At 40.3% G+C, this 12,716-nt stretch overlaps 1 protein-coding gene across 1 annotated transcript in view; it reads left to right on the plus strand.

Annotated features, from left to right (window-relative positions):
* The first annotated feature begins 842 nt into the window (after positions 1 to 842).
* Positions 843 to 12,716, plus strand: part of BRIP1 (BRCA1 interacting helicase 1) — a 108,414-nt gene continuing 96,540 nt past the window's right edge. The window contains exons 1-9 of the mRNA XM_068154827.1: positions 843 to 1,033; positions 1,828 to 1,956; positions 2,718 to 2,829; positions 3,402 to 3,596; positions 3,871 to 3,998; positions 4,892 to 5,026; positions 10,123 to 10,416; positions 10,902 to 11,123; positions 11,647 to 11,846. Coding sequence (XP_068010928.1) covers positions 1,864 to 1,956; positions 2,718 to 2,829; positions 3,402 to 3,596; positions 3,871 to 3,998; positions 4,892 to 5,026; positions 10,123 to 10,416; positions 10,902 to 11,123; positions 11,647 to 11,846 — 1,379 coding nt within the window. The 5' untranslated portion in view covers positions 843 to 1,033; positions 1,828 to 1,863. The remainder of the gene's footprint in view (positions 1,034 to 1,827; positions 1,957 to 2,717; positions 2,830 to 3,401; positions 3,597 to 3,870; positions 3,999 to 4,891; positions 5,027 to 10,122; positions 10,417 to 10,901; positions 11,124 to 11,646; positions 11,847 to 12,716) is intronic.

Raw genomic sequence — 12,716 nt, forward strand, 5'->3', positions numbered from 1 at the left:
GCCGCGGAGGGCTCGCTGGTGCCTGAGGTGAGCGGCAGCGAGGTGCCGGAGCGTGGCAGGGAGGGGACTGGAATCCCCTGGGGTGGAAGGGGGGACTTCCTCTTTAAGAGGTACCCCTGCCTCTTAAAGAGGAACAAGAAAACGCCAGGTGCCTCTGTGCAGGCTGGAGCGGGGCGAGACGGCAGGAGAACAACTGCAGCTTTCTCAGTGCTCACTGCTCTCGGCCGCAGCGAGGCAGAAAAGGGCAGGAGGCAGCTGCAGTAGGATCAAAGTTATTACTGAAGTTTACGTAGAACCTCCTCTGCTCCAACTTGCATCGGTTGTCCTTTGTCCTGTCGTTGGACATCACTGGGAAGAGCCTGGCTCTGCTCCCTACACTCGCCGTTTATATCCTTGTAGGCATGAAGGAGGTCACCCCTCAGTCTCGTCCGAACTAAAGACCCCCAGCTCCTTCAGCCTTTTCTCCTAAGGGATATGTTCCGTTCCCTTCATCATCTTTGTGGCTCCGCGCTGGCCTCTTCCAAGCAGTCCGCTGAGGTCCTTTTTGGACTGTGGGGCCCAGGAATGGACACAATATTCTCACCAGGGCAGAGTAGAGGGGAAGGAGAACCTCTCGCGACCTACTTACCACAGCCCTTCTGATACACCCCAGGATGCCATTGGCTTTCCTGGCCACAGGGGCACATTGCTGGCTCATGGGCATCCTTGCATCCTTCTGTGCACCAGGACCTTCGGGTACCCTTCCCACTGCCCCCATGGGGCCTTATTTTTGTCTAGGCAAAACTCACTTGGAAGTAGTGCTTATTTAAGTGAATGCTCTGACCCCCTGAATGTGACAGGGAAACGCCTTTTAGTAGGGTGCAGTTAGTTTTTTGGAAGGAGAGGTGGGATATAAACTAATGTAAGCATTCTCTTTTTGCTAGGATTTCTTTTTCCTGTTGAGTACGTTGAGGCTGAAGCTGAATCATGCCATACATTGGGGTTTTTTTTTTGATGTATATGTTTACTCATTAAAGATCAGACGAGGACACAGGTTAGTGAGTTAATTTATCACAGGGAATCTGCCTGTTTACAGTTCCTCCTGTAGATGCTGACAGCCTGTAAGAAAAAAAGAGTTGTGGTGTTGGAAAAAAATTACTGTTTTGGGTTTTAAGCCACCTATGCCTCTTCAGTATTTTCAATTCAATAATTTCAACGTTTTTAACATGATAAACTGACTTTATTATGCAGAGTGAGAGAAATGCAAGATTATACTCACAGAGAATTAAAATGATACAGTAATTATCTGGGGGGAAAGAAGGTATTAATGGGAGAGATGTATTAATGTTGAACCATCTCATTTTCATAGTCAATATCCAGTTGTATTTTCTCCTTGTTACAAAATGAGCAGTACAAGCTACTCCTCTCTGCTCTTTGTTGTTTGTCTTGGAGTTCAAGCAGAATTGAGAAAATGGCTATTTTTAGTTATTCCAAAAGTACTTTTTTCTCAAAGATTTGAGTTCTTATCCCAGCAATTTTCAGTCTGAGAAACAGAACCTGAAGTGATGTGTGCAGTTCATTCATGCTTTTATTTCAAATCATCAAATGGTGGCAGCTTGCTCTCATTTGTAACAAGGACTGAGCCTGAACTGACTGTGTGTAGTGTGAAGTCCTGTGTGCCAGTTCCAGTGATACCCTGAACTGCTCAGCCCCCTTATCAGGTTAGCAGTTGCTGCTTGTTTTAGATTGGTGCCATATGTTGTTTCAGGCTTTCCTTGCTTGTTAGTATGAACTTGTTAATACTGTTCTATGTTGGAGTTTTTTGGTGTGTCTCTTTGTTAATTGCAGTTATAAAGCTGAAATAAACGAGAGGAAGAAGTGGCAATGTCTTCCGATGTGTCAGAGTATACCATTGGGGGAGTGAAGATCATTTTCCCTTGCAAGGCTTACCCTTCACAGCTGGCTATGATGAATGCTGTAAGCAGGATTTATGTGAACATTTTCCAGTACCTATCAGCATTTAGAAACCAAGCATATTAAATTCAGAGCCTCCAATAGCTTGAGAATTTCACTTGTGACATAACTTATTCTTCTCTCTGCTGTGCAATCATATCTGGCCCATGACAGGGGAATGCTGAAGTCCACCTTGGGTTCATGAACATTTAAGCTGAGAAACAAGTTGTGTGTTTACAGTGTAATACATCTGCTTGTTTAACTAGATCTGCTGTAGTAGGAATGTTATAGAAGGAGGGACAGATTTAGCAAAACCTCTGTCCTTGGAGGACTTTGTAAAATTCATCATGGCACCAATGAAATGTTTTTTAAACAGTCTTAAGCACATTTTTTTCTTCTATGACAGAAATGGTTTGTTTGTCTGACAGATGTTTTCAATGTTTGGTAGTCTAAAGAAAGCAAGGTAGCCCCATCAGGTATTGCTGTTAGCGGGGAAATGTGTTATTCTCCCTGTAAGTGAACCTCTGAAGTTCCTCTGGAGAGAAATCCAGCCAAGGCTTGTGGACCCCTTGTTATTACTAAAGGGGGTTGGGGTGTGGTTTTGCTTTTCTTTCCTTTTTTCCCCCCAAGACAGTAGGTATCCCCAGATATCTTCTATTTTTAGAACTTCTAGCTTAACTAAAGACATCCTCTTTGCTTTGTTTTGTTTTTTTCTTCCTAATAATATCTTTGCTTTGTTTTGGTTTTTTCCTAATAATCTCATTTTGTTCTTGTTTTTCTGAAAGATTGTGAAGGGCTTAAATAACAAACAGCACTGTTTGTTGGAGAGCCCTACTGGAAGTGGCAAAAGTTTGGCATTGCTTTGTTCTGCATTATCATGGCAGCAGTCTCTGTATGGTAAGTTGTCTTAGTGTCTGCCCAGTTTTTAGTACCAAAATATATTCTAATGAATTGTTGTTGTTTATTGGCCTTTAAACATTTGGTTTCATTAATCTAACCAGGTCATTGTCCACTGTTATACACATTGCTCTACTGGAAACATAAACCAGGAAGAGGCAGGAATACTAAGACAGATTTAGCTTTCTATATGAGGGAATTATAAGGCATATATATATAAGGGAGTTACATGGCATATATGTAAGGGGATTGTATGACATATGTATAAGGGATTTATATGCCATATGAGGGAACTATATGGCAGTTGGAGATTTGAAAGAAAGCAGTTGTGGATTGTAGCTGTGCAGACTGCCTTGAAAAGGAAGGATATTTCTAATTTCTGCAGGTTGTTACACTTCTGTGTGCTGTACTTGTTTAAAGGGTGAGGGCAGCTTGTTCAGCCTGTGTAGTTTTATAACTAGCTTTATAACTAGTAGCTCAACAAAACCTTTTGTCTTAACTGATTTAAAAGTCTAGTTTTCCTGTATAGTCTTGAGTGGTTTTTAATGAAGACAGATGACTGTGTCCCTCAGAGAAGCCACTGCTTACATCATCGTGTGAAAAGGAAGACAGGAAGGCAGAGAGCTCACCGCCGTGTCGCTGCACGTGCCATTCCCAACCCAAGGGCTACGAGGCTGCACCATGCCTGAACCCTGCTGCTTCTTGCTCTTTTAACAATCATGAACCAGGAAGTTCCACAAAACCTGGAAGCCCACTAACACACACAGGTAACTTGATACAGAGACAGCTAAAATCCTCTTCTGGAAGTAAAATACTTAGCTAGTGATGCCTCTTTTTGGTTTTGCCTTCAATTCAGGGACCATCTTTTACCATTAGCATGATTCTGCTTTGAGGAAAATCTATATGGGAATGGTTAAAGGGTCTGGAAATGTCTATTGCTGTTTCTTCCATCACATACATTTATAGTCAGTTGAACTTTTAAAATGTTGCCCTTATTTAATGCATGCCTGTTAGTGGACATGCTTTTATTTTTGATTACAGAATGTAAGGAAAAAGAAACGCTAGCTTCAAAGCTATCTGCCAAGAAGAGGTCATCTCTGTGTGACCAAGAGAATGATGATTTTCAAGTAGACAGGAAAAGGATTCGTCCTCTAGAAACTGAGCAGCAGGTGAGCAAAGTTTATTGGCAGGGAAATAACCCAGGTGTAGCTCAACAAAACTGTCAAATACCAGACAACATTTGAGAGAAGGGCGTAGAGAACAGGTGTCACGTCAGAGGCATAGCTTAGATTGACAGGGTTTTGTTTGTTTTATTGTTACCTGTTACAAGGGAGTCATTGTTGCACTGAGTTGTTCATAATACTGTCTCTTCAATCACATCTGCTTATTTAGACACTTAATATCCCCAAAATGTATTTATCCCCAGCTGACCTGTAATATGAAATCAAAGTCTGAGATGCTAGAGTCAAAAGCACTCTTACCATCAGGTATTAGAAATACAAATAATACTGTGGATGTGTCAGAGTTCTGCTCTGTGTTCTGTCAAACTTCCCTGTCCCTGGCCTAATGTGGAGTGTGATATTTCTGTGCTGATTTCATTTGTGTCATCACCAGTATCACAGGACTTGGTACTCCTGTTCAGGTATGCTCTGTAAGCAGCTTTTGAATTGCTTTAGAGTATTGTTCAGATGGTTGCTCTTGTTAAAGGTTTGTTTTTTTTTAGATCAGTGAGACATGAATTTATTTCTTGTTTTAGTTATGGAAGTTTTCTGCTTATATCTGTCTAGTCTTTTGTAGCAGTGGGAAATTAGATAAGAGTTAGAAAAGAAAAGCTCAGCAATAACAACACATTTTTGTTGTGGCTGTTACTGAATTTTGTAATTAAAACATTCTAGCTTTTCCCAAATGACTTTTGTGTGGCTTAGATTTGGTTCAACTTAACAAATATTACCTGTGTGACTGAAAGACTCAGTGGAGAACTTGGAGTAAAGTCTCTGACTGCTGCTGTGAGCACATAGCTCTGTCCAGTGCATTTGATCACAGAAGTCTTTTTCCCTAACAGGTTAGAAAACGTCATTGCTTAGCAAAAGAAGTGCAGCTAGTTGATGCTTTAGAAGTTTATAACCAGAGGAAAAATGGAGAGCTGGTTGTTCACCCTGAAAAAAGCTTGAAAACCACTCCTTTTTCTCCCAAAGTAGTAAGTAATTATGAGTTATCTTTTACATCAGAACTGTTTGTTCAAGAGCAATTAAAACAAACCAACCAAAAACTTTGAAGAGATGTTACCCAAAATGCAGTTTTGGAAAGCTCTGTAGATTTTGAGTATAGTTTGAAATGCTTTGTGCCACTGAGCTGCAGCTGGTAGTTTGAAATCCAAAGGCCAGCAGAGTGTGCTGTTGATTTTCTAATAAAAAGCCCTGCCTGCCTTCCTTCCTTGACTCTGAACTTTGCTTTGGTACTTTGGTGTGGGTATCTGAAAAATGTGCTTGGCAGCTTGTAGAAATTTCATGTAGTTACAAAAGCTGAGAACTTTCAGTATATATCAGCTAAATACTAAATAATAGTGAGTCAGAGCTTGACTAGTTGAGCTGTATGTGTGTATGCTGTGCATGGCTCTGGCTGTGCAGATAGCAGAGTATACTATTCAGAGTTTAAACACAATGTTGTTTACTACTTCTTTAGAAAGAAGTAGCCTAGAAAGAAATAAAACTGTTCATTTCTGTTGAAGTTTCTTTTTAAGAATGAAAGACTAAGGAATTATTTTCCAGTGATGAACTTTCACATTAGCAGACAGAGAACCTATCTGGTACCGAGATACAACTGCAGGAAGTGAGGCCTTATTTATCATTAGTAGTTCTGCAGCTTAACCACATTAAGACAGCTTAGGCTGTAAGGTTTAAAAATGCTTTTCCAGTGTAGCTCATGAAATAGTCAGCTGAGGTTTTGTGTAACACTTCTCATAATGGACTGTGTGTTTAGGATGATAAAATGACATAACTGAAATATGTTCCTGATCAATGAGGTAACCCTGCAGTTGATGAAGTTGTGGTTTACTCTGTTCACTCCTATGCTTCAAGCAAACTAAGTTCCTTGTGAAGTCTTTCTTTTACAGCCCAAGAGGGAGGAGGAGTTGGTGGTTGTAGGAACCATGAGAGGTGCTGCCCAGTGTAGACGCAGTGGGTGAGAATTTGCTCTCCAAGATGACAGCCTCTGCTTAGCTGCTTTCATTCCAGAGCCTGGGAATCCATTTCTGTCCTTCTGCTGTTAATTCTTGCAAGAGAGGGCAGTTCTGGTGTGAGTTTAGATGAGAAATTATACCCTTAGGGTACTCTCTTGATTACTTCTGTCAAAGCATACGGTCTGAGAAACTGGGGCAGCTGGGTTAAGGAATCCCCATTTATACTAGGTAAAAAAAGTAAACAGTAAATGGAGAGTAGTGTAACAAACACTTGGGGTATCAAAAACCAACTGTGAAAAGAATCTGTCTTAATGTGCTAGCCCATTGCAGTTTAACATATTGCTTACAACCTTCACAATGGAGTTTGAGTGACTTCTGTTACACATTCCAGGAGACTGGCAGCCTGTTACAATCAGGGTCTGGACTCCAGAATGGGCTAATTTACCACGATGGGATGAAGAAAGTTGTGGATTTGTATTACACGCTCTCACCTGACACCGTATCTGATCCTTTTCCTGCTGATTGACATTTTGAATGAGCTCTTTGAAGCAAGTTCCAGCTTAATTAAAACGTTTGCTTGGTTAGCAGTGATCTGTGAAAGCCTGTGATAAATATTGAACTGGGTTCACCTGCTGGTTACTGAGAGAGGATAAACAGCTGCTTTGTGTGCTTGAATGAAGAGGCTGCAGCAGCAGCAGAATACTGTGCTTTTGAGAGCTCATAAAGGAATAGCTGAAAGGCTCTGCTAATGCCACTGCTGATATCTTACTAGATTGTGCTTGTGTGATATTTCACACAAGAGGTATTCACTGCAGTATCATTCGGATGCCTTTGTAACTGGGAAATGTAGATGAAGATATGAAGAACTCCTCTTACCTCTTTGTGTTTCAAAGATCATAGCCTCAGTGTTTGTTTAGCTCTTTTACACGTAGGACAGGTTGGTGGACTTGATTATTCCTTTTTTAATCGGACTTCCACGTTTTTGCTGTATAAATATTGATGTGATAGACTGTTTTATCTGCCCTGTGACAGAGGTGAAAACAAGCTGGATTAGCCTAAGGTCCATATAGCCTGGTATCTGATCTCTCCAGCATCTATTACTGGATGTTTCTGATTAAATACTGCAGAAAGTAGAGGAGTATCTTTTTTCTCCCTCTTCCAAATGAAAATCTCTATCCCAGCTGAAAGCAGGTTTAGTTCTGAAGCCAGAAGGTATTATGAAATAGTTTTGATTATTTCTGCTCAGCCTCCCCCCAGTTCTTTCATAAATAAATTGAAACATTTTCTAAGTTTATTGTAGCTTAATCAACATCTCTGTGTTGTAAATCTAAAAATGTGTACTTTGAGGCAACAGTGCTGTGGAAACTGCCACACTGGAGCTACCACTCTTCAGCTGCAGAGGGTTCCTTTTCCTTTTGCTGTAGCAGTGGGAGATTAACACCATGTCACAGTTTGCTGTGTGATACCCACAGTAAATTCATGGATTCATAGAATGGTTTGGGTTGGAAGGGATCTTGAAGTTCATCCATTTCCAACCCCTCTGCCATGGGCAGGGACACCTTCCACTAGAACTTGTTCTTTGCTTACTGTGAGCAGATCTCCCTTTTCCCACTCTCCACCTGTGTCTTCTATAGCTTAGGAGGTACAGCTGGAGCCGTTGCCAGTGAACACTGAGGCAAAGTAATTGTTGAGCACCTCAGCCTTCTCTGTATCTGCTGTCACCAGGTCTCCATTCTCCTTTTGGAGAAGTCCCACATCTTCCCTAGCTGCCTGAAGAAATTCTTCTTATTCCCCTTTGTGTCCTTAGCCAAGTTTAGTTCTATCTGCACTCCCTGGGGGCGATTTTGATAGAATTACAGAACCAAACTGTTTGGTTATAAAAAAATTAAAGCTGGCCAAACCATTTTCTAAAGGCTGATGAAGAATCCAAGTGCAAATTGGCACACTCAAATAATCTGCACATAAACTGCAGAACTCGACTTTTAAACCATTTTCTTTAAGTTTCTCTATCATAAAGGACCTTCTTAAAAGCTTTTATTTATGTATTTATTTATTTGGGGGCTAGTGGTGCCTGTGGCTTTCAGAAATGTTATGGCTACAGCAGGCAGTTTTATACTCTTACTGCTTCCTATAAAATCAGTCTGAGTTTATGGGTTTCTCAATGTTGATTTAAAAAAAGGGGTGGGGGGAGAAAACCAACAAAAACTTTTCATAGTTCAAGGTGCATTTTAAAACTAGACTAGTGGTCTAAGTGCTTCTTAAAGCCAGAGTTATACCAACTTCAAACCTTTTGAAGGAAATCTTTTAAGGCCACCAGTAAAATACTTTAATTTGTTAGCCTTTCACATAAGAACACTTCTAATTCTTTTCATAAAATAGAAATATATGTATATATATATATATATTTTAAAAGAAAATCCACCATAGCAGATCCCTCTGTTCATGTTTATGTGTATATTTATTTGAACTGCATTTTCCTTTGCACAATCACTACTTCATTTGTCTCAATATTTTCCTGCCGCTTTCATCTGGCATTAGCAGTGAAGCATTAGTGGCGCACTGTCATCTTGGAATCCTCTGTCTTCTTTTTACCTCTGAAAACACAATCTGATTTCAATTAAAATGAAAAGATCAACCTGTTCTTAAAGGCCCTCCACTCTCACTGCTTCAGTTCTATTAATTGTTAGCATGGAAATGTGGGTTTTGTTATTTTAAAGAGCAAAACAGAGCGGAGATGATAGAAATATCAAGGTACAATTTGCATTGCTGTTTTCTGTGCGAGTCCAACCCGGGGTATTGCCACGTATGTAACATATACCATATGTCAGCTGTTTCCTGCTTGGCTGTTGACAAGAGCCCCATTCATAACTCTTCTTTTTATCCTTTCAGTGAATAAGTAATTATTCAATATAGAAGGCAGGATATTTGGAACTGGCTATTTAATGTGGCAGCACACCGTAATGAAATCTGCTGTTACTGGCAACCTGAGAGGGGAATGTAACAATTCCAGCGTGGGTGTAACTTTAGCTGCTTTGAGGGCCTGTTTATTTGGCACATCAGTGAAGCTTTTATCCCAGTGAGTGACAGCTCCAGACGGGTTACATTTAGATGCCTTCTCTCATGTATTGTAATACGTAATGGCGGACAAGGCTGAGTGGGACCAAGGGTAACACGAACTTGCTTCTCCTCAGAGCAGGGGCTGAAAGACAGCTTGAGCCCCAGGACTGTGGTGTAACACACAGCATGACATAGCATTTGTTTATAATGGCTAATCTTACTGATTACAGTGAAAAGGCAGGGAGGAGTAGCATGTTGTTACTTGCTCTCTCACCTGAAAACCAAATACAAACAATTTTACACCAGGAGAATTATTTTTTCATGGGAGGTGGCCATGGTTACTCCTGAGTTGTTTACTGTGCCTTGTCACACTAGTATTACCATTTCATGACTGTTGTTCCAGTGCTTCAGATTGTGAAGGATGGTTGTTCTTAGGAAGAAAAAAACATATGTCTTTTTACAAATATCTCCCAGGATTAGGTTCTGCTTAAAATTATTCCCTAGGAGTTTTTAATTCTCATAGTTACCAGATGGTCTTTAACTCTAATGGGATGGCAAACATTTTGTCTGATGGAATCTGCATGCTGTAGTCTGTTTTGTCTGCAAACAGATTTTATTGCTCTGCCTAGATTTCTTCTGCTTGCTTTAAGGAAAAAAAGGTTCTCAATATTTTATTTAGATGTCCAGTCCCCAAGTTTCCTCACTGAAATTGTTGGACACTTCTCCTTCCTTATACTGAAGCTAAAATGTGAGAAGTTTATTTTCTCTATTCACCTGTGGAAATACTCCCCTGGAATAATAATCCTTTCTATGATTTGGTTACGATAAAGTTGTACCTAGTGATTGCTTGGAGCTGAAGATTTTCAGGTGTGAGGACGTGGTGTGTATGCTTTAACATCTCGAAACCTTTTGCAGGTTGACAGGGCAGCCTGGTGATGAACAGCCTGTCTCAAGCTGCCCTAGAGGGCAATTTCTAAGCAGACCCTCTGCAGATTTAGCATGTTCACCTTACAGTGGGAGTTTGTTTTACTTTTTTTTTTGTAATTTTGTTTTTGCAGTCTTCTGGCCCTTGCACTGAGTGTTCCTGCTCTTCTGCAAAAGAAACTGATAAAGATACTGGTAGCAAAAAGAAGAAAGAAAATGGAGAGAAGTTGTTTGTGCCCAAAATATTTTTTGGCACACGAACTCACAAGCAAATATCCCAAATTACCAGAGAGCTGAAGAGAACAGCGTATTCCACTGTCTCCATGACAATTCTTTCCAGCAGGGATTATACCTGTATTCATCCAACAGTGTCTAGCAGTGGCAGTAACAGGAATGAAATGTGTGTTGAATTGCTGGAAGGCAAACATGTGAGTAATTTTGGTTTATAAAATGAACGTTGATTTAAACACAGGAAAATGAAAGGGAGTCAAAGAGTTGGCATGAATGATGAGGGTTTTACTGCTTTATCTTATGCTTATTAAATACCTCTTGGTAATTTGGGTTAAATGAAATATTGATTGCTAGAACATGTTGATCATGGTACCAATACTGAAAAAAATTGTGATGATAGGAATAATCTTTCTGACTGCAGGGTTAACATTCTTAGTAACACTGACATTAGCTTTAGTTTTGGAGATGAAGAAGAAAGAACTGTCCTGCACCTTACAGGAACATGGATTTGTCTGTGTTCTTTCTGATGTGATGGGTTTTTCATTGTCTGACACAAAAAGGAGCTGTAAGAAATGTTTCTAGGAGATAAAGTCAAATGCTTGTAACAGCTTGGAGGGTCTAATCTTACTTGTATTGCCCTGTTTTTCATAACCACTAACTCTCTGCGCTTCTTTGCTTTTAGGGCAAGTCCTGTCTTTACTATCATGGTGCTCATAAACTCGGTGAACACCATGCTCTACAGTCTGCCCATCGGGTGTATCAAGCTTGGGACATTGAAGATCTAGTGAGCCTGGGAAAGAAGCTTCGTGCCTGTCCGTATTTTGCAGCCAGGGAACTGATGGTGGACGCAGATATTGTGTTTTGTCCTTATAACTATCTCCTCGACCCACAGATACGGGAGAGCGTAAGTACATTCGGAAGAGATTGCAACAACTGGACTTAGAGGGAAGTTAAAAACATAATATTCAGTGGCTACAGTCAACCAAAATCCCATTTATGTCTGAAATATTCTCTTCAAAACTTCTGCTTTAAAGATTTCTTTTTCCCTGTCTTTTTTCCTTTTATTTCCTATATGAACATTCCTGTATTCCAAGTCACACTTCCACTGATCTCATACTCTAGCTGATCAGTCACATGTAGGTTTTTTCCCAAACATTGGAAAAGAAACCTTTGCAAGCTTCACAATTGTTCAATTGCTTATAATAGGTTCACATTATATTTGTCCAGGCTGAGATAAGGTGGGTTTGGGGTTTTTTTTTTCTCCCCCCCCGGTTATTTTGTAGGTTACGGAAACTGGACAAAAAAGCAGAAAACTTTGTGTAGTTTGTGCTGTGATGTAGAATATGAACTTGGCAGGATCCTGTTAGATGCTGTTTCTCATGAATGTCTTTCACTCTGTTTTACTAGATAACATTTTTCTTTTTTAGATGGATATTAACCTAAAAGACCAAGTGGTCATTTTAGATGAAGCTCACAACATTGAGGATTGTGCTCGGGAGTCGGTGAGCTACAGTGTTACAGAAAGTCAATTAAGAGCTGCTCGAGAAGAGCTAGATTTCATGGTCAATAACAACATCAGACAGAAGGATCATGAGCCCCTACGGGCTGTGTGCTGCTCTTTGACAAAGTAAGGCAACTCTTTTTCATTCCATTATGTTAATCACTATTTAAAAAAATTCATTCTGCTTCCTTTTGCTGCTGCAATTTGCTGTTTGCTGCATGAGGTAAAACACGACAGAGGTATGCTTCAAACTGTGCAGCTATCTGATTTTGGTTCATTTGAGGAATCCAGAGGGTGTTGAGCTATTTGAGATGAGTGTAGAGGAGAAGACAGTTAGAGCTAAAAAGAAGGTAAACCCCAGAAACTGTGGAGACAGAACTGGAAAGGGAAAATGTGAGCAGAAGTTGAGAATCATGAGAGGGGATGAAATAGAGCAATTGGTCTGGGATCAGAAACTCATGAAGGAGGGAAAGGAACAAGAGGTCAAAGGCAAAAGTATTTTGCATGGGGTAGAAACAAAAGAAAGTTGAAACCATGTCAGAAGAGTCTGTCACCACCAGAAAATTTGGAATTCAGTTTCTTTTGAGGGGCGTGGAGACCAAAAGAGTTCAGAAAGGCACTGCTAAAGAAACTTTGAACAGCTAAGTCAGCACAAGGAAAGTGACTAATGATGCAAGGGGCTTGGAAGGGAACAGAACTCTGATTCAGTGCCTGTCAAATCATCATTTTGTTGCATGAGGAAGTGGTCAAATAGACTTGGGAGGACACTACAGCATGTAGTTGACTGTTTTCCCTATCCTCTCAGTTCTGACAGTTGATGTTCATATCACAGAGACAAGTGACTTTTTCTTTTTTTGCAGAAGCTAATTCTCCTACCTTGGATATTTCAAATGTTACATTTTAGTAAAAGATGAGAACAACATGGCTGAAGATTTGATTGCCTCAAGCTTTTTAACCTTATCAGAAAAGCTAGGGTTGATTGTCTTGGCAAATCTG

Source organism: Melanerpes formicivorus, unplaced genomic scaffold, assembly GCF_026170545.1.
Source record: "Melanerpes formicivorus ecotype bairdi unplaced genomic scaffold, bMelFor1.0.p_v2 SCAF_29, whole genome shotgun sequence".
NCBI classification, from domain to species: Eukaryota; Metazoa; Chordata; class Aves; order Piciformes; family Picidae; genus Melanerpes; species Melanerpes formicivorus.